This window comes from Dama dama, chromosome 24 (assembly GCF_033118175.1).
Source record: "Dama dama isolate Ldn47 chromosome 24, ASM3311817v1, whole genome shotgun sequence".
Lineage (NCBI taxonomy): Eukaryota > Metazoa > Chordata > Mammalia > Artiodactyla > Cervidae > Dama > Dama dama.
Window position 1 is genome coordinate 47,973,680 of NC_083704.1, and position 19,370 is coordinate 47,993,049.

At 36.7% G+C, this 19,370-nt stretch overlaps 1 protein-coding gene across 1 annotated transcript; it reads left to right on the plus strand.

Moving 5' to 3' along the window:
* The first annotated feature begins 521 nt into the window (after positions 1–521).
* Positions 522–19,023, plus strand: ARF4 (ADP ribosylation factor 4). Its single transcript, XM_061128316.1, has 6 exons — positions 522–881; positions 9,652–9,732; positions 10,196–10,305; positions 15,396–15,467; positions 16,918–17,043; positions 18,620–19,023. The coding sequence occupies exons 1-6, from the start codon at positions 815–817 to the stop codon at positions 18,704–18,706; spliced, it is 543 nt and encodes a 180-aa protein (XP_060984299.1). The 5' UTR covers positions 522–814; the 3' UTR covers positions 18,707–19,023.
* Positions 19,024–19,370: the final 347 nt, after the last annotated feature.

Consider the following 19,370-nt stretch of genomic DNA (forward strand, 5'->3'; position numbering starts at 1 on the left):
GAAGCGTTTAGGCCTCGCTTCATAACGGGTTGCTACAGCCTCATTCTCTGCGCACTGGGTTTTGAACAACTTATCTCCTGAGAAAGCAAGGTTTGTCTTCACGCCTCCATTAGGGCAAGTGTCTGATTCGCCGGGTGAAACGTGTACCTTCGGAGACCAGGAAATCTCCAAACGCGCGTTGCGTGGAAGAGGACACGCAACGCACGGAAGAACGATGTTCACTACCTAAGCCGTACTGCACAGCCCGCCTTTACGGAAGGAAGGAATACAACCACCAGGATGCATCTCTCTGGGCCGAAACGTCTCTCCTTGAGTCCGATTGGACCTGACGAAGCAAGGCATTGTGGGACTGCGTCCGCCGTCCAGTACACGGAGGCTAGCTGGCCTCGCCCAGCCACGTCCGGGGGACTACGCCGGCCAGAGGCGCACGTCAGCGAAGATGGCCAATCTCTCTCCTGCGCAGGCGCAGTGGTTCGCGAAGCGCCGGAAGCGCAGGGGGATGGGGCGGCGGTGACGCGAATCTGTCCGCGTTGGAGGGGCCGGGCCGCTGCCGTAGTCGCCGCGGCTGCCTCGTGACGTGGCACAGCCGAAGCTTTAACGCCGGAGCCGGAGCTGCCCCGCCAGTCGTGGAGCAGGTCCTCACCCCACTGTCCCGGAGCTTCTTCGGACACGCCGGCTAGCGAACCGTCCCCGCAGCCGTCTTTCTTCCTCAGCAGCTCTTTCCTCGCTGAGTTTTCTGGGAGCGTATAAGGAGAAGGCCCGGGGACGCCCCAAACCCCTTTTGCTCGTGCCCATTGCAAGTGCCACTACCGCCATGGGCCTCACCATCTCCTCCCTCTTCTCCCGCCTCTTCGGCAAGAAGCAGATGCGCATTTTGATGGGTGAGTAAGGGCCTGAGAAAGGAGACCAGGCCCGGGTGGGGCGGACGGGTCTCTAAGCTCGGGGTGGCCTCGGGGCCTGTTTTTTGTTTTTTTTTTTTTTTTCCCCTGCCCGCTGTGGTGGGGGAGGGGCGGCGGGCTGGGGGTCGGGAGGAATTCCTAAAGGGGAACAATGGGGTGAAGGGTGGGCGGTCGCCGCAGATGTGTTGAAGAGGTTGGAAGTGGGCCGCGGGCAAGGTTTCCTCCGAGTTTGGCGTTTTTCTCCTCGTCTTATTGAAAGCCGGACACACCTGGGCGGAGATGTGAGGGTAGCGAACTCTCGGATCTTGCGAGTCCGGAAGAGGCTGGCGAGGCCCATTCTGAGAGAGCGATCTGGCTCCCTTCTTCCCCGGGTGTGGGCAGCGGTCGGGAGGGAGGGGAAGGCCCGGCGACTCCAACCTTCCTCCTCCCCCTTTCCGCCCCGTGTACACACTCTGCACACTCCCAGTGCTGTGAGCGAGCAGTCGCCGACTGCCCTGAGCCGGCCCGGGCAGGAAGTGACCAGGCCCAGTGCGGTGGCCCGGAGCACCTAGCTTTCCGTGGAGTCCGGAGTCCTCAGCGCGCTGTCTCTTCGCTAAACTTTGCTTCGCTCTGGATTCCGCCTCATATATATATATATATATATATATATATATATATATATATATATACACACACACACACACACATATTCTTTTCTTTATTAATGTCCTTGAAAACTTGAGATTATCATGAATGTTTCTTTTGGCCAGTCTCAAGGGCTAAATATATTTGGTTACCAGAGAGTTTTCAAAGTAATTTCTATTCAGCTGGCTAAAGTTTAATGAGGTGGCGGGGGGTGGGGGAGGAGAAGGCTTAGAAACTTTTTTTTTAAGCTAGTGACAAGTTTTCAGTAAGTGAACATCATGACTCAGAATTTTAGGGAGACCCTGTTCAGTAGTAATTACACGAGTGTTTTAAAAAATTCTTATGGAAGGCGGGCTTTTAAAAAATTGCTCTTTAGGATCGGTGTTTTGCTCTTCTGATGGAGAAGGGGCTTGTCAGTTGAGTGATGTAAGCAGCGCCTCCCCGATGCTACTGTGAGTAGTTTTTATATCACAACTTAGGTCTGTGAACCTAACTAATACTACGAGGAGCCTCAATAAATTTAAACGTTGAGTTTTGTTGTTTCATTAGCTTGTTCTCTAGAGAAGTGGAGTAGGGGGAGGTTTTATTTGAAAATTCCCCGAAGCAAGGTTCAAGATACAGGACGGTTAAGGGTATGCCCATTTGGTTCTTTTTTCACTTAACACTAATTCCAGCTTACTCACAATCCCTGAAACAGTTGTTGATAATTCATTCGCAGAGATAAATGAAAGTGTTTTCTCTTTCAAAGTTTATCAGATTTCAGTTATTAAAAAGAATTATTTTTAGGAGAGTAAGCATATTTGAGCTTTTAAAAGTACCTGAAAATCTACAGTCCGAAGTATTTGAAGTCAATGGGAGACCTTTGGACTGTCATAAATGAATTTCCAGCGTGTTCTTTAAAGAGATTACCTAGTGTGTGTTTCTGTTCTTGGGAAGTGTAGTGTGTTATATTTGAAATGGAGTATATAATATTTTACTTAAGATTTCTTGTAAATAAATTGTTTTTCGTTTTATTAGTCTTTTGTAATGGCTGAAAGTTTCAGAAAAGAAACGTAGAATTATGTATGGTCTAAGCACTTTAAAATTTTGATATGTGCTAGGGGAACATTTCTCGCCCTTACTCCCCAGAAATGATTGAAAGAAAGTGGAAGAAGAAAAGTAACTTTGTGCATTTGTGCAGGGAGTAGAAGTCATGATTTTAAATTATTTAAGTCATTTCATGTTAAATTTTCTATTAGTCAGGTTTGCTATTCTTGTTTTACACTTTAATTCAGGATAATTAGGTTTCCTTGATTAAATATAGTGAAATCACAAGGTCACCTTTTATGGTAACTCATCAAATGAAGCATTAACCATATGGGGGGTATGTGTATGGATAGTGAAATAGGTGATTAGAGAGTTTGATCTCTCTTAGATTTTTATATCTAGCTTAATGAGGGATAGCATAAATAATCTTAATGTGTCTGCCCCATCCAAGTTTAGAATTACTAATTAAAGATTATTTTTCCATTATTAATGTTCTCTGACAGGCATGTGTTCTTCCTTTTCCTTTATATGGCTTAGATAGAATTCATGCTTTCTTGAGTCAGTGATTTTTTCAGATTTTACCATTTTAAAGTATTATTGAAAGATAGCAGTTAGCTAAATAGAAATTATTTTTCTCCAAAGGGAAAATCACATGTGAATGATTATTATTGAGCTTAAATTCAAAGTCAGCTAGTTACCACCTTAGATTTTTCATGTAGTTCCTTTATTATCTTCTTTTCAGTATGACCTCCATATTTTAATTTGTGGTGAGATGTAATTTTGGTAAATGACTCCCTAAATGTTGTTTATATTTGAAAACTATGTTATGTAGAGGAATTATTAATTCTGCTCTCTTAAACTTGCAATTTCTTGCCTGTTGAAAAGCTGAAAATGTGTTGGCTTTCAAAAAAATTGCTAATCAAGTGTAGATTTGTTATTTTACATGTGATTGGCTTTTTTGGACCAAAGAGATTCAGGAGGAAAGATCTTTAGCCAATTTGAAAAATACTACTTTAAAGAGCGTGATCTTTCACACTTTCCCCTAGCATATTTTATAAATATATTTACTATGTAATTTAAAACTTTTTGGTCCTGATTCTAAAAATAATGTCCTTTTTGTTAAATTTAGAAGATGTGAAAAGGAATAATTGATACCTTATAATTCCACCATTTCACTATTATTATTTGTTATATTTACTTTTAGCCTTTAAGAGGAAGTTTTTGTTTCTCTGGAATTGTAGTTGTGGTATATAGTTTTGTGTTCTTTTTGACTTAGTTTATTATGACCTTTTTCTTAGGTCATTAACTGAAAACATAATTGCCAGCCTTTAAAAAAGGGGGGAGGTCTTCTGATTAGTTATATGATAGAGGGAAATGATAGAAGAGGCAAAAATCCTTAGCTTTATGCCATTAGATGGAGAAGGAAATGGCAGCCCACTCCAGTATTCTTGCCTAGAGGAGCCTGGTGGGCTGTTTTCCATAGGGTCGCACAGAGTTGGACATGACTGAGTTGACTTAGCGTGCATGCATGCATGCATTGGAGAAGGAAATGGCAACCCACTCCAGTATTTTTGCCTGGAGAATCCCAGCGACGGAGGAGCCTGGTGGGCTGCCGTCTCTGGGGTCTCACAGAGTCGGACATAACTGAAGCGACTTAGCAGCAGCAGCAGCATGCCATTAGAAGTTGATGCAGCCATGCTTAGGTGCACCCTCATGCGTTATTATGAAGTATTTCTGTCAGAGACTGATAATTTGCTACTAATTAATAACACAGTAATCAAAGTGCTGACATCCCTGAGCTGTTGGGTAGAAGCAAAACCCAAGCTCATTATAATTTTCCTACACACCTGTTAGCATCAGTGTCAGTTTTGATAACTAAACCTCTGAGGAATTAGATAAAATATTAATGTACTCTGGGTCCACCAATAAAACCTGAGGGAAGAATGTTGATATATGAATACTCTGGCATCAGACCTAACATTTTTTTTAATTTTTAAAAAATTGAGATGTAATTCACATAATATTCATTTAAAGTGTATAATTCAGTGATTTTTAATATATCCACAAAGTTGTATAACCATTACCACCATCTTTTTTTTTTTTTGGTGGCTGTGGGATCTTAGTTCTCTGAGAGGGGATCTAACCTGGACCATTGCAGTGAAAGCCCAAAATCCTAACCGGTAGGCCACCAGGGAACTCCTACCACTGTGTTAATTCTAGAACATTTCATCAGCCCAGAAAGAAACCCCACCACTTTAGCAGTCACTCCTGCTCCTCACCCCTCCCTCTTGCAGCAAACCACTTTTCTGCTTTCTGTTGCTATGGTCTTGTTTGTTCAGGATATATGTGGCCTTCAGTGTCTAACTTCTTTCACTTAACATGTTTTCAAGGTTCATTATACTGACACATTATAGCATGTATCCGTACTCCATTCCTTTTTATGGCCAAGTAGTAATTCCACTGTATGGATATATTCCATAGTTTATCATTCTTCAGTTGATGGAAATGTAGTTGTTTTCACATTTTGGTTCTTACAAATTATGCTGCTGTGAACATTCATGCAGTTTTTGTGGAGGCATATATTTTTAATTCTCGTGGGTAAATTAGCTAGGAATGGGATTGTTGGGTCATTCTTAATTATGTTTTACATATTGAGGAACTGACAAACTTTTTCAAAGCAGCTACACCTTTTCACATTCCTGCATCTATGTATGGATCTAGTTTCTCGAAAAGATCTTGTGTTTCTTACTACTCCTGTGATTCTGAGAACATTTCTGGATTTCAGATTTTGCATCTAAAAAATGGAGAGTTATTGTGAGGGTTAAATTACAAAATGTATGGAATTACCTGGTATTGTGTTTGGAACACAATAAGGACTTGATTTTTAATTATTTAAAAATTATTCTGAAGTTTTATTTCTAGCTTCCTTGTAGAAAATTTGAAAGATAAAACATGAAGAAAAATATCCTAACTGAAACTTTACTTACTGAAAATATACTTGCTTCTTTTCAGTCTTTTTTCTTTTTTGCATTTGGTTTTTTCCCAAGTTGAGGTAATTGTAATCTATTTTCTTTAACTTAAAATAAAAGTATTTCTAATGATTGCCAAAAGATTTGGGGGACAGTTTTGCTGCTTTTGACTGTTCCATCGAAGTGTAGGTCCAGTCAAGGAGAATAAGTAATTCCAGTGTATCTTTCAAAACAGTGACTTGTTTATGAGGGTGAGAGGGAGGGGGAGGACATTACTGGACTGTACAGATTAGTCTTATCTTGGCTAGTTGAGGATTGGTTATAGCTTCATTTCATGGAGAAATCTCATTGCCAAATATTGCAACAGTAAGAAAATACATACTTAAGAAATCACTAAAGTGGCACAGAATTGTTAGACCAACATTTTTTGAGTAAGGAACTATATAATGAGTGATGATATACATTAATTTGTGCATCTTAAACTTCGTGATAAAAATACCTCAAAACTTAGGGCTTGCATTTATACAACACTTATTTTAGATGCAACTCAAAAAAGATAATCTTTGTGATTTTAGAGTCTTGTATGTGGCTGTGAGCCACTTAACTCTTGTCTTAAAATTTTTAAAATAGCTTACAGGTGCTTAAAAAAACTTTATGGGTGCACTATTTTTGTAAATGTTCTCCTCTTTTTTCAATTTAAATAAGCATATAAAATATTAAGTCTCTTCAGCAGTCATCCTGATGAGTTTTCACTAGTCCCAATGGTTTTTAATAAAGGAAAGACATTACTTGGGAAATATTTTCTTTTTAATGAAATCAATACATGTTTATTGTATAAAAAAGTTCTAAGTATTTAGAGTAGAAAAATATCAATTATGCATACAAACAGGTATAAATTGTCATTTAAAGAAAAGTTAATTACCTGCATGCTTTCCTATAACTTAGTTATGTAATGTAATCATTATTTGTCCCGGATTTCTTTCATTCCTTGTCAATATTTTTGGACTTAAATTGTTTTTAAACTAAGATTTGAGGTCTAGTTGGACCTCCAGTGAGGACAGGTGTATACATGAGTTCTCCAAACTAAACACAAATTAAAAACTTATTTTTTAATTAATTAATTTTTGGCTGTGCTGGGTATTCATTGCTGCCCACGGGCTTTCTCTAGTTGTGAGTGGGGGCTGCTCTAGTTGCGGTGTACAGGCGTTTCATTGCAGTGGCTTCTCATTGCAGAGCACGGGCTCTTGGCACTTGGGCTCAGTAGTTGTGGCGCACAGTTTTAGTTGCCCTCTGGCATGTGGGATCTTAGTTCCTGCACCAGGGATCAAACCTGTGTACCCTGGATTGGGAGGAGGATTCTTAACCACTGGACCATCAGGGAGTCCCCACAAGTTTTTTTCCTAATCATTTCAGTTTTAGTTCTTCTGACTTGGGCTAATGGTATTTGCACTTAGCTAAAGGTGAATTTTGCTTTATTTGAAAATTTGATAAAAACTGCCTGAAAAGAATTTAGATTCAGCATACTTAGCTTTTTCCAACAATGAAAACATCCTGTTGTTCACCCCTTCGTTCTCTGTATTTTTATTGAAAATGCTAAACTCTAAGGTAGCTGCTTTTGTTTCCTTGTGTATCTTTTAAAGTTATGTTTTCTGATATGTTTGCTACTGTTCCATAGTTGAAAAATAAAACAGGGGCTTCCCTGGTAGTCCAGTGATTAAGACTCCGCATTGCTCTGCGGAGTAACACAGGTTCCATCCATCCCTAGTTGAGGATAAAGCAGTTCCTGTTAATGGTTTGTTTTTCTTATGCCCATAAGTGAGGGCTTAGAGTGTGGGTATTCACTTTAAGTGTCATGATATTTTGGACAGAATAAACAGTTTCAGTATGAAGAAATGGGGAACAGAGTGATTAGAGGATACAGGAGGAAAAGAGCATAAAATGCCTGAGTCTCCATGGAGATTGTTTTTTTAACTGCCTTTTACTTAATATGTAGTTATCTTTTACCTGGCTTCCCTGGTGGCTCAGATGGTAAAGAATCTATCCGCAATGCGGGAGACCCAGATTCAACTCCTTTCTTTTTTTTTTTTTAATCTTTTACCAGTGCTCTTTATTTCTCCATATGGATTCACATTATTATCTAGAGTCCTTTTACTTAAGTTTGAAACTCCTTTTAGTGTTTTCTTGTAGGATGGGTTTGCTAGTAACAAATTCTCTTAGTTTTTATTTGGGAAATGTCTTACTTTCTCATTTTTGAAGGATAGTTTTGCTGGACGTAGGAGTCTGATGGATGTTCTTTCTTCCATAACTTTGAATATAACATCCTGCTGCCTTCTGGCTTCCATAGTTTCTGATGAGAAATCAGCATTTAATCTTATTGAGAGTCTTCTGTACATGATGAATCATTTCTCTCTTGCTGCTTTCAAGATTCTTTCTTTCTCTAGCTTTCAGCACTTTGTTTACAATCTGAGTGTTAATTTTTTTGTAGTTCATCCTACTTCGAGTTTTTCAGCTTTTGGGGTGTGTAGATTAGTGTTTTTCATCAACTTTGGAAAGTTTTCAGTCACTGTTTCTTCAGATATTCTTTCTGTCTCTTTCCTTTTCTGGGGCCCTCATTATGCACATGTTGGCATCCCTGATTGGTGTCCCTGTGGTCTCTGATACTCTGTTTACCTCATTATTTTTTTTCCTTTTCCTCAGTGTGAATAGTCTCAGTTGACCTATCTCAAAGCTCACTGATTCCTTTTTCTATCAGCTCAGATATGCTGCTGAACTCTTCTAGTGTTTTTTTTTTCCATTTCAATATTGTACTTTTTAACTCCAGAGTTTCAGTTTGACTGTTTTTAATAGTTTTCATATCTCTCTTTGATGAAATACCTTCTCATACTTTCCTCTTTTTTCTTTTTAAAATTTTATTATATTTTATTAATAAAATAATAAAATATTATATTTTATTAATTTTAGGGGAGTATAATTGCCTTGCAATTCTAGGGAGATCTTAAAGCTCTCCCCATTGTAGGATACAGAGCAGAAAGGATTGTTATATAGGTAGAAGGAATTTGAGTAGCCTACTCTAGTCTTTGATTTCATTTTGGACTAACTGATAAAAGTTAAACTACTTGCACAGGAATGTAAGTTAGATAAGTGAGGTGATTTCAGTTTTTTGTTTTTTTTTAATCAGCATGGGTTTCCTTTGTTAAGTCATACTCCGAAGTAAATATCCTTGCTTAAGTCAATACTCAGTTGAATTGATTTTAAAATCTGTGATAGTGTTAATGTAGGCGACCAAATGTGATTCCTTAGATGAATAATCCATTCAATGAGGTTATTAGATATTGGTCTCCCATTTTTGAAGGCTTTAGCAGATAATGTAGTATGTGCAGATTTTCAAAGATTCATACTTAAACATTTAATTTGCCTTTCACTCTCTTCTGTGTATTTTTGTTGTAGCATGGATTTTTCTCAGAAGCAGGTACATTCCTCCCTACTTATATCCACCTGCCTCAAAGGAATTTTAAGAATTTAGGCATTACATTGGAGATGAGTATGACAGGGCAGTTTTCACAACCCAAATTAACTAGTCTTTTGTATCACTTCTGCACATTTGATGTTGAAATGGATTAAGATACAGGTAAAGCTGGCCTCATCTTTATGATTTAAGAAGGGCATAGTTATAGACTGTTTTTCCTCCAGCATTAAGACCTTTACTTAAAATTTTCTTGTTATATTAAAGGGAATTGACTTTGTCAATCTTAAAGATGGCTCTTAATTTGTTCTTATGTGTTCTCTGATCCCATTTCTAATTTGTGTTTTTTAAAATGGTAGTATTTCATGGAATTAATGAGGACTTGAAAGAGATCTCAGATTACTTGATCAGGTCCCTTTATTTTATAGCTAATTTCTCTGACCTCTTTCCTTAAGTGACCCCATGCTGTCTCTCTAGGTCTAGAAAGGAAAATGGAAATGGCATTTTTAGGAAGTGTAGTCTTCGGGAGTTAGAAATGAGGTGATTTCATTTCTAACTCATTAGTGCCTTGACCAGTCAACTTTTGCTTTCAAACTAAAAGTTTGTTGTACAATTGTTTCTTAGTGTGTCTTTTTGGTCTAGATTTAAAATCTGTAATGTCTTTTTCTAGTTGGATTGGATGCTGCTGGCAAGACGACCATTCTGTATAAACTGAAGTTAGGGGAGATAGTCACCACCATTCCTACCATTGGTAAGAAGGTTTAAAGTGATTTTTATTTATATAATAATAATGTATTATAAAGTGAAATAGAATACAGTTTAATTTTGACTTTTTTTTAGAGTAGTTTTTGGTTCACAGAAAAATTGAAAACTACAGAGATTTCCCATATGTACTCTTCACCTACACATGCATAGCCCTCTCCATCATCAATATCACTTATTTTATCAATTAATAAACATACACTGACACATGGTAATCATCCGAAGTCCATATATTTAAGGTTTGGTACATTGTGTGGGTTTGGACAAATACCATTAATAACATGTATGCATTATTGTAACTGTCTTGGGTTTTTATCTTTGTTGATTATGTATTAGGACTTTAAAAAAAAAAAAACAAAAAACCAATTCTGGGGGAATTCCACAATCAAAGGGTTGTTTTCTGAATGACATTGTGCTCAGTGGTCTTGTCTTTTTTTCTTTTTCCTATGTAGGTTTTAATGTGGAAACAGTAGAATATAAGAACATTTGTTTCACAGTATGGGATGTTGGTGGTCAAGATAAAATTAGGCCTCTCTGGAGGCATTACTTTCAGAATACCCAGGTAAGTAAGGAATGGTATACATTTTATAACTTCTCTTTATATGTTTCATGCTGTAAAGTTGAATATATACTGTTTACTTGGATATTCATGTTCATTTTGTGAGTTGGCATTCTTCTTATCAGTACTTCCATGTTCTTCAGTGGACTCTCTCCTTCGTACCTTTACAGACTAAATTACCTAGGGTAGAAAAGGTACATAATTACCATAGTAATATTTTGGAAGGTGGATTGGGGTGGCTCTCAAGATTGAATTAGATGTCATCAGTAGTTCTGTTGGTTTCATTCTTAGTGTAGAATCTTAGAAGTAAGATCTTTCTTCTAAAAGTATAGCTTTCTGTCATTGTCGTTTTTAATGAATGTACTGCAATTAATAGTTCTTCATTTAACTCAGTTAAGAGTTTATTAAAATACGTGAGGAAAAAATATATTAAGTTAGAGCTTCTCTGTTGATTTGTGAGGTATTTTTGTATTATGTAGTATGTATAATACTGACGTGGAAGAGACTTTAGTGATCCTGTGGAGCAGAAATTCTCCAATTTGACTGCGTATTAAAGTCATCTGGAGAGTATTAAAAGCTTCAAAAACCTGAGCATAACACCTGACCACTTGAATCAGAATCTCTGGCAACATAAACCAGACAACATAAACTAGTAGTGTTTCTCAGACTTTAATCTGCATATGAATCACCTGGGTATTTGTTAAAATACAGGTCAGTTCAGTGGGACCTGACTAAGGCTTGAGATTCTTCACTCCTAGCAAATTCTCAGGTGATGGTGCTAATACTGCTGGTTTGGGACCTTCGGCTCCATTACTGGGTTTTCCAGCAGTAGCATCTCTGACATTTCAGGGTGGTTAATTCTTTGTTAGTGACTATGGAGAGGGCTCTTTGCGTTCATTGTAGAGCGCTTGGCAGCAGCATTGGCCTTTATCCACTAGTCGTAATCTACCCAGTCACAGTCTCCCCTACCCAGGCCAGTTGCAACAACCGAAAATGTCTCCATGTATTGCAGAATATTTCCTGGAGACAAAACTGCTTGCTCTTAAGAACCACTGTGGTAGTCTAACTCTTATATATGAGGAAACTGAAGCTTGGAATGACTTAATTAAGACTGGAGAGCTGGTTCTTATTTTACATTTTCAGTTAAGTAGGTCCCAACTCTGGTGATTTCTACCACATGAGGGGTTTCTTGTTAGTTTTTGTTTACTACTGGAGTTGATAAAGGTTTGTAAAAAAAAAGTAATGTGTGATGTTACAAGCACTTCCTATGTTTAAGAGGTGCAGATGTCATTCTTGATTCCCCCTCTTACAACATTGTATACAAGTGAGGTTTATTGCCACCAGGTAGCAGTGAATACTCTTAAGTGAGTGGCTGAAACAACCAGGTTTAAGTAGCATGTCATGTTAAGTAAGTGACATACTTTTTATTAAAAAATAAGTGTTTCTGTTCATTAACATAAAAGTGAAAGTATCAGTCGCCCTGTCGTGTCTGACTCTTTCTGACCCCGGGCACTGTAGCCTACCAGGCTCCTCTGTCCATGATCATCTCCAAGTAAGAATACTGGAGTGGGTTGCCAGTCCCTTCTCCAGGGGGAATCTTTGTGACCCAGGGATCAAACCTGGTTCTCCCACATTGCACGCTGATTCTTTACCATCTGAGCCACAGGAAGCCTTTTCATTAACATAGCTGTGGTTAGAACATGTTTTAATATGAGCTATATTTTAAAACTTTGTTGTGAAAGTTTTCAAATATATACAAATGTAAAGAATAGCATAATAAACTCCCACATATCTATCACTCAACTTCAGTTATTAGGATATGGACAGTATTGTTTAATTGATACTCCTTAATTACATATTTTGCCTTTTGGATTGTTTTAAAGTAAGTCATAGGCAGTTTTGTAGAGAACACACTTTTGAAATAAATTTGGTATGAAATAAAACTGGTAATCCTAAACCTTTAATTCTTTATAATTTATTTAATTTTTATAATTTTATTGAAGTATAATTGATTTATAGTGTTTTAATTTCTGCTGTACAGCAAAGTGACTTAGTTATATAGACATATATTCTTTTCCATGTTCTTTTCATTGTGGTTTACCACGAGACATTGAATGTAGTTACCTATGCTATACAGTAAGACCTTGTTTATCCATCCTATATATACTAGTTTGCATCTGTTAATTCCAGGCTCCCAGTCCCCCCTCATCACCCCCACCTGTCAGCCATAAGTCTGTTCTCTGTGTCTGTGAGCCTCTTTGTGTTCTGTAGATATGTTCGTTTATGTTGTATTTTAGATTCCACATAAAGTGGTGTCGTATGGTATTTGTCTTTCTTTTTCTGACTTTCTTCACTTAATATGATGACCTGTAGGTCCATCCATGTTGCTGCAAATGGCATTATTTTATTCTTTTTTTACAGCTGAGTAATATTCTGTTGTATATATGTGCTACATCTTCTTTAATCCTTTCATCTGTTGATGGACGTAGAGATGTTTCCATGTTTTTAAGCCTTTCACTCTTGACCAAAGGTAACCCTGGTCGTATTCCTTGACTTGTTTAGACTGCTATTTAATTTACTTTTAACTTGTAATTAGACTTAATCCTGGCCTCTCTGGACCACCCTAGAATTGAAAGTTCAAGTATTCTTCCCAGGGACCTCAAGGCTGCTGGAGAAAACTTTATGATTACCTGATGTAATCACCACTAACCTCTTAAAGCTCTCTTTTGCAACATTCATGATCAGTTCTTTTAGAAGCTAATTATTCCATTTAACCATACTTTCTCTAACTTACATTAACAGTCCATGACACATTGTTTATTGCAGTAAATTCCTCTTCTCTGTAAATTGAAATTATTTTCCTATTCTAAACAAATAAGTATTTAGCTTTTTAAGTAGTCTTTTCTTAGACTAGCCATTTTTAGAATCCTAACTTTTCTACCCTCTGGATTCTATGCTGTCTCAGGAAGTGAATAACTTAAACTTAATTCTAAAATAACCTTTCCTCTCAATGTTATGTTGGGACTGACAGTGTTGTTTGCATTTTAAACAACAGAAATAGATTGTTAGTAGTCCAGATAAAATTAGATCCGTTTTAGAGGCATTACCTCTTCTAGAGAAGTAGGTTCTAAAAAGGACTAACTTTCAGGATAGGAGGAAAAGGAGACAGTTACTAAATGCCTGTGATATTCCAAATACAAATGTTAGATTCTTTTATACCTCTGTGATTATGTTTAATCTTTAATAGGCTTAAAAAGTTGTTAGTATTTTATTTTATAGAATAGGAGGCATGTTCAAAGATTAGGTAATTTATATAATTAATAACCAGTGCTTAGATTTGAATTTGTTGTTTTTCCACTATGCCATTGTTGTTTCACTTGCTAAGCCGTGTCCGGGTCCTGGTGACCCCATGGACTGCAGCACACCAGGCTTCCCTGTCCTTCACTATCTCCTGTAGTTTGCTCAGACTTAGGTCCATTGAGTCTGTGATGCCATCCAACCATCTCATTTTCTTTTGCCCCCTTTTCCTCCTGTCCTCAGTCTTTCTCGGCATCAGGGCCTTTTCCACTGAGCCCGCTCCTCACATCAGATGGCCAAAATATTGGAGCTGGAGCTTCAGCTTCAGCATCGGTCCTTCAGTGAATATTCAGGGTTGCTCTTCTTTAGGATGGACTGGTTGGATCTCCTTGCAGTCCACAGGGCGCTCAAGAGTCTCCTCCAGCACCACAGTTCAAAAGCACTAGTTCTTCGGTGCTCAGCTCCTTCGTGGTTCACCTCTCACATCCGTACATGACTACTGGAGAAACCATAGCTTTGACTATATATGGACCTTTGTCAGCTAAAGTGATGTTGCCGGTTTTTAATAGGCTGTCTAGGTTTATCATAGCTTTTCTTCCAAAGAGCAAGCATCTTAATTTTTGGCTGCAGTCACCACAGAGATTTTGGAGCCCAAGAAAACAAAATCTACCCATTATAATATAATGGCTCTCAAAGCATCAAAATTTTTTTCAAAGGGTAGGCTGTTTAAAGTGATTTCCTGCAGTGATAAAGGAAATGGGCTTGAAGTTTTCTAGACCAAAAGAAAGTATATGACACTTAATGTCCGTAGCCTGAAATACTTATTGGCATAGTACCTAGCAAGCTCTATGATAATACTGAGAGGATTAATCCCTCAGTGGGTTTAATGTGGTGACTTACACAAATAGTAGCACAAGACAGTTTGTGATAAAGTGACAGAAGATTAAAAATACTTGGGTCAGGTTGTGGGGAGAATAATAATACTTGGTACAATAGGGATAGATTTTAACAAATTTGCCCTGTCTCTAACTTAAAATTGTATACTTTTCCATTTGAAAGTTTTTGGAAGAATCTTAATTCAACTACTTCCTTCCCAATTAGTATAAAATTCTAATTCTTTTGTTGTATAAAATTCTAATATATGAATATCTTTAAGAATGGTTACTATCTTCTTTTTTGTTACGAATTTCTTACTTGATCAAGTCATTCTTGAATTTTTCTTGATATATTTGGCTTAAAACTTTCTTGCCCTGATTCTGGAACTGGCAGGCAGCATTCTAGAGTAAGACTTTCTTTTTATATGAACCATATGAAAACTCCTGAAGTGCCCTCCTTCCTCTTTTTTTAGTTTCATTTTGTGCATGCCTTCGAGTAAGCTAATTCAGTTAGTAAATTGAATCTTTAGGATTGTCCTTTGATCTAAATTGGATTGTCCTTCCTTTATACTACTTCTGTGCCCACTTTGTGGCCATTTTGTTACTAATACTCACCTGCACTTAAACTTACAAGGGCAGGGGAAAGGGATAAAGTTTATTCTTTAGTGTGGTTGAAAAAAGAGTAAGAGTTGTGTTGTTGTTTTTTTTTTTTTGGAAATAGCATTGATAAGTTAAAAATCACAAATAGTGCTCAAATCTGTTTTTAGTTTTTATTGCTCTCTTTTCTTTTATTTTTTTAAAGTAAGGAAACTCTTCCTAGCACTTAACTCTTAATATGGTTTTGCTGCCTGTATATTTAGGGTTCATGTTTATTGTGTGTTTTAAATTTAACTTATAATTTATTTAAACAATTTTTTTCAGGGTCTTATTTTTGTGGTAGATAGCAATGATCGTGAAAGAATTCAGGAAGGAGCAGAAGAGCTGCAGAAAATGGTGAGAATATTTTTAAATTTATTATTTCCAAGATACATTATTTTCTGGGTGACAGTGGTGATATTAGTGGTCAGTACATTTTAACTGTAATCTGATTACATCAGTGAGCTTAGAAAGAAACTTGAGGAACTGTATTCACAGATTGTTAAGACTGCACATGAAAATTTATACTCATGAATGAGTGACTGCTTCAGCAAGTTGGGAGGAAAGCCCAGTTTGTAGAATGCTGTGTGGGTGAATCTCCAGTTTTGAAGTGTTTATGACCTTGGAATCCTTGTTCCCAAGGTCATTGGGTTCAGTTTTCTCTATACTGTACCTATAATATATAACTTCAAAATGTTTTGTAATGTCAACCATGATAAAAAAAAAATCCACCTAAAGGATATAGCATTTTGGTTGATGATGGCATTTTGGCCTTGCCATATATTAGATTAATATTTTCATATATTCATATTATTAAAAATCTTGGGGGGGGGATTGTTGAGGAACTTTGCCATGGTTTCAGACTTATAGCTGTGAAATATTTACTGAAATATTATCATTCACTGCTCCTAAGAATGTTGAGTGAAGTTTATAAAACCCTAGTGCTGGTATATGTGTACTGGTGCTTTTTTTTTTTTTTTTTTTTTAAACTGGTGCTTTTTATGTCTCAGTTAAATATTACCCCTTCTACTCTTCCTTTTTTTTTTTTCCCATCTTTTTTTGGTAAAGTTTTATTGATATAATTCACATACCATAACTTCACTCATTTGATATATGGAAGTCAATGGTTTCTAGTATATAAAATTGTATAATCATTACCACAGTTGAATTTTAGAACATTTTCATCATCTCCAAAAGAAATCCTATAAACAGTAGTATTCGTCCCCCATACCTTCCCTCCACTCCACACTCCCCCGTATATACACATATGGTTTTTTGTTAACCTTTTAAAAGGTTCTGTCGCTTTGTACTTAGCATACGTTTCCGAGTTTTGTCTCATATCGGTGTTTGATTCCTACCAGCTTCAGCTTTTGGTATTATTATTGTATTTTTCATGATACTACTATGCCCTAATCACTATATCATTTTCCCATTGTTTGATCCTGCTGACTAGAAAGTATAAAAGTCCAGAAAGACTCACCATGTAAATAAGTTTACAATTAAATACCATAAAGTTCTCCCATAAATGTTTATTCCTATGTGTGTTTCTTGTCCTTGCCAGTCCTGATCCTCTGTGGGTGACTGTCAAGACTGAATGAATGATTTACCTTAACAAAGTGTAGGGTGATTTACTTAAGAGAATAGTTTTGTTTTACTTGTAGGTGTATGATTATTGGTTTGATGTTTGATAATGTATTTAATGTTGAATAAATAATGTATATATGTAGGAAGACAGTGTTTTACCTAGTTTGTTACAGTAATTGAATTTTGATTTGATAGTTATTAAAGTCTTAGTTTTTATTTTTAGCTTCAGGAAGATGAGTTGCGAGATGCAGTGTTGCTGCTTTTTGCAAACAAACAGGACTTGCCGAATGCTATGGCCATTAGTGAAATGACAGATAAATTAGGTCTTCAGTCCCTTCGTAACAGAACAGTAAGTATTTGGAGTTTCAATCATTAGGATACTTTTTTAAGCTAGTATTTAGTTTAAACATTTATAACTTACTTGTCCTCTTTGAAACAGCTAGTGAGCACATCTTTTTAAAAGCTACAGGGACTTCCCGGGAGGTCCAGTGGTTAAGACTCCACTCTTAACTGCAGGGAGCATGGGTTCAGGCCCCGGTTGGGAAAACTAAGATCCCTCATGCCTTGCAGTGCAGCCGAAAAAAACCTATAAGAGACTCTTGCTTATATAAAAATAAGCTCCTTTAGGCTTTATTTCAGACCTATCTTTTATATAACTCTGCAGCACATATTTTGTGGTGAGATTTTCTTTTTAAAACTCCAATATTTATCAGCTCTATTTTAAATACTATTTGGTACTGTTTTCATGGTAGCATTAAACTTGTGTGGGGACTATACCTATGATATTAAACAAGTTTTGAGTTTCGAATTATAAAAAATCTATTTTCTCTCCAATAGCTTATCATTTTAGATCAGTTATTTAAGTATTAGCAAAATACAATATACTATTTTATGTATAAAAATATCACAAACTGTTTTTGTAGCTTGTGCTTTACAATAGTTTTTCATTAACTTGTCAACAAGGCAAATACTGTGGTATGACAGGAACTGTATTCACTGTTTAACATGCCCCAGGCTAATTTAAATAAGACAGACTAAACGATGCCAGTTTTCCATGCTGAGGAGATATGAATTCATGCTTTTTCCCAGCCTTCTAGGTTATTAGGGTCTTTGGTGTTCAAGTAATAATTGGCAGCATATGGTAGACTTGAAGTGACTTTGCAACATTAAAACAAAGTATTTATTTTAAGCAAAATAAACTTGGTCAATAAAGAAAGTTAATAAATCATCCCATAAAGATAATTAAATTACTTTCTAGGTCTTTTTCCTGGTATTTGTATATTTTCATGGCATTTGATATACTGAAGATAACATTTGTAGACATTTTAAAGAGTGGAACTTTTGGGGTGCATGAGACTAAAGACAGTGAAATTCTTGGAAAAGCTTGCCTCTGAAATATTAGCAATCCGTACTCTTTGAAAATTTTGCTTCCTCTACTTTGAACTTAGTTTTATGAGAAACAAGGGCCAAGTGGGTATTATTAGTTATTAATACAAATCTTGCCGTGAACATTCAGATAAAGTAGTAGTTGGTTAAACGTAATGAATGAGTAGCAGAACTTCTGTTTCTCTGCCCATTATTGATTCCTGGCTTCCATCAGCCTAGCTTACTTTGTTGGGTTTGGATATGATAGCTAATTAGTTCTGTGCTAGATGTAAAGAGTGCATATGCAGATGATTTATGATTTTTAATCCTCAGCAGTTATATGCTTTTTATATTTTATTAGATATAAAATTAGTCATTGTGAGATATAATAATACTTTAACTCTCTGACAACTTTAGTTTCTATGACTTTATGTATTTTTTTCCTTTTTTCTATACATTTATGGTACCTCCTAATTCCCCTGGAAAATAATTTTCTGAATAAGAAATGTTAAACATTGATTATATTAATCAAGCATTTTCTTGTTGTTCTTTCTTTACAGTGGTATGTTCAAGCCACTTGTGCTACACAAGGAACCGGTCTGTATGAGGGACTTGACTGGCTGTCAAATGAGCTTTCAAAACGTTAAATGAAGCTGGATATCTAACCAAGGACATGTTTGATAGAATTGGTCTAGGCTTGTTACAACAAAATTAGTTTGCATCTTGGTTATTAAACAGTATCTGGGACTGGTTTGGGCAGAATATTACCGCGTTTAAACTTATTTTGTTGCCAATTATCGTTTACCAAGTATAATGTTGCCATTTAGCAATATGCTTGGTTTTAAAGAGATTCTCCTTAACTTGGGGAAAAAAAAAAGTGTCCTCTTTTAATTTTACTTCCCTTAAGCCTAAATGCCTGGACTTAGCTAATGTGACACCTTTAAATAAATCCATTTTGAATGTTTGGTTTTTTTTTGTTTTTGAGCCCACAAGAAATAATGTTTTAAAGTTACCCCTTGCTACTTTAATGATACCTTTATCATTCCTGGGACAGTCTGCTGACTTAAAAAAATGTAGCATTCCATTTGTATTTATTTCCCCCCCTTGCCAAAAAGATTTTTTAATACTGCTTGTACCAGCCAGGGAAATGCTCCAAAACACTATTCAGATCTTGCACTGAGGAACTTCTATTTCTCCCCCCATTGTTATTGACTCCTGGCTTTCATCAGCCAAGCTTACCTTGGTGTGGTTTGGATTTGATAATTAGTTCTGTGCTAGATGCAAAGAGTGCATATGGAGATGATTTTTAAT

Coding starts and splice junctions, on each gene's coding strand:
- ARF4 (XM_061128316.1), top strand. CDS start 815: ATGGGCCTCACCATCTCCTCCCTCTTCTCCCGCCTCTTCGGCAAGAAG. Junction 9,733..10,195: donor CACCACCATTCCTACCATTG/GTAAGAAGGTTT, acceptor TTTCCTATGTAG/GTTTTAATGTGGAAACAGTA. Junction 15,468..16,917: donor CAGAAGAGCTGCAGAAAATG/GTGAGAATATTT, acceptor TTTTATTTTTAG/CTTCAGGAAGATGAGTTGCG.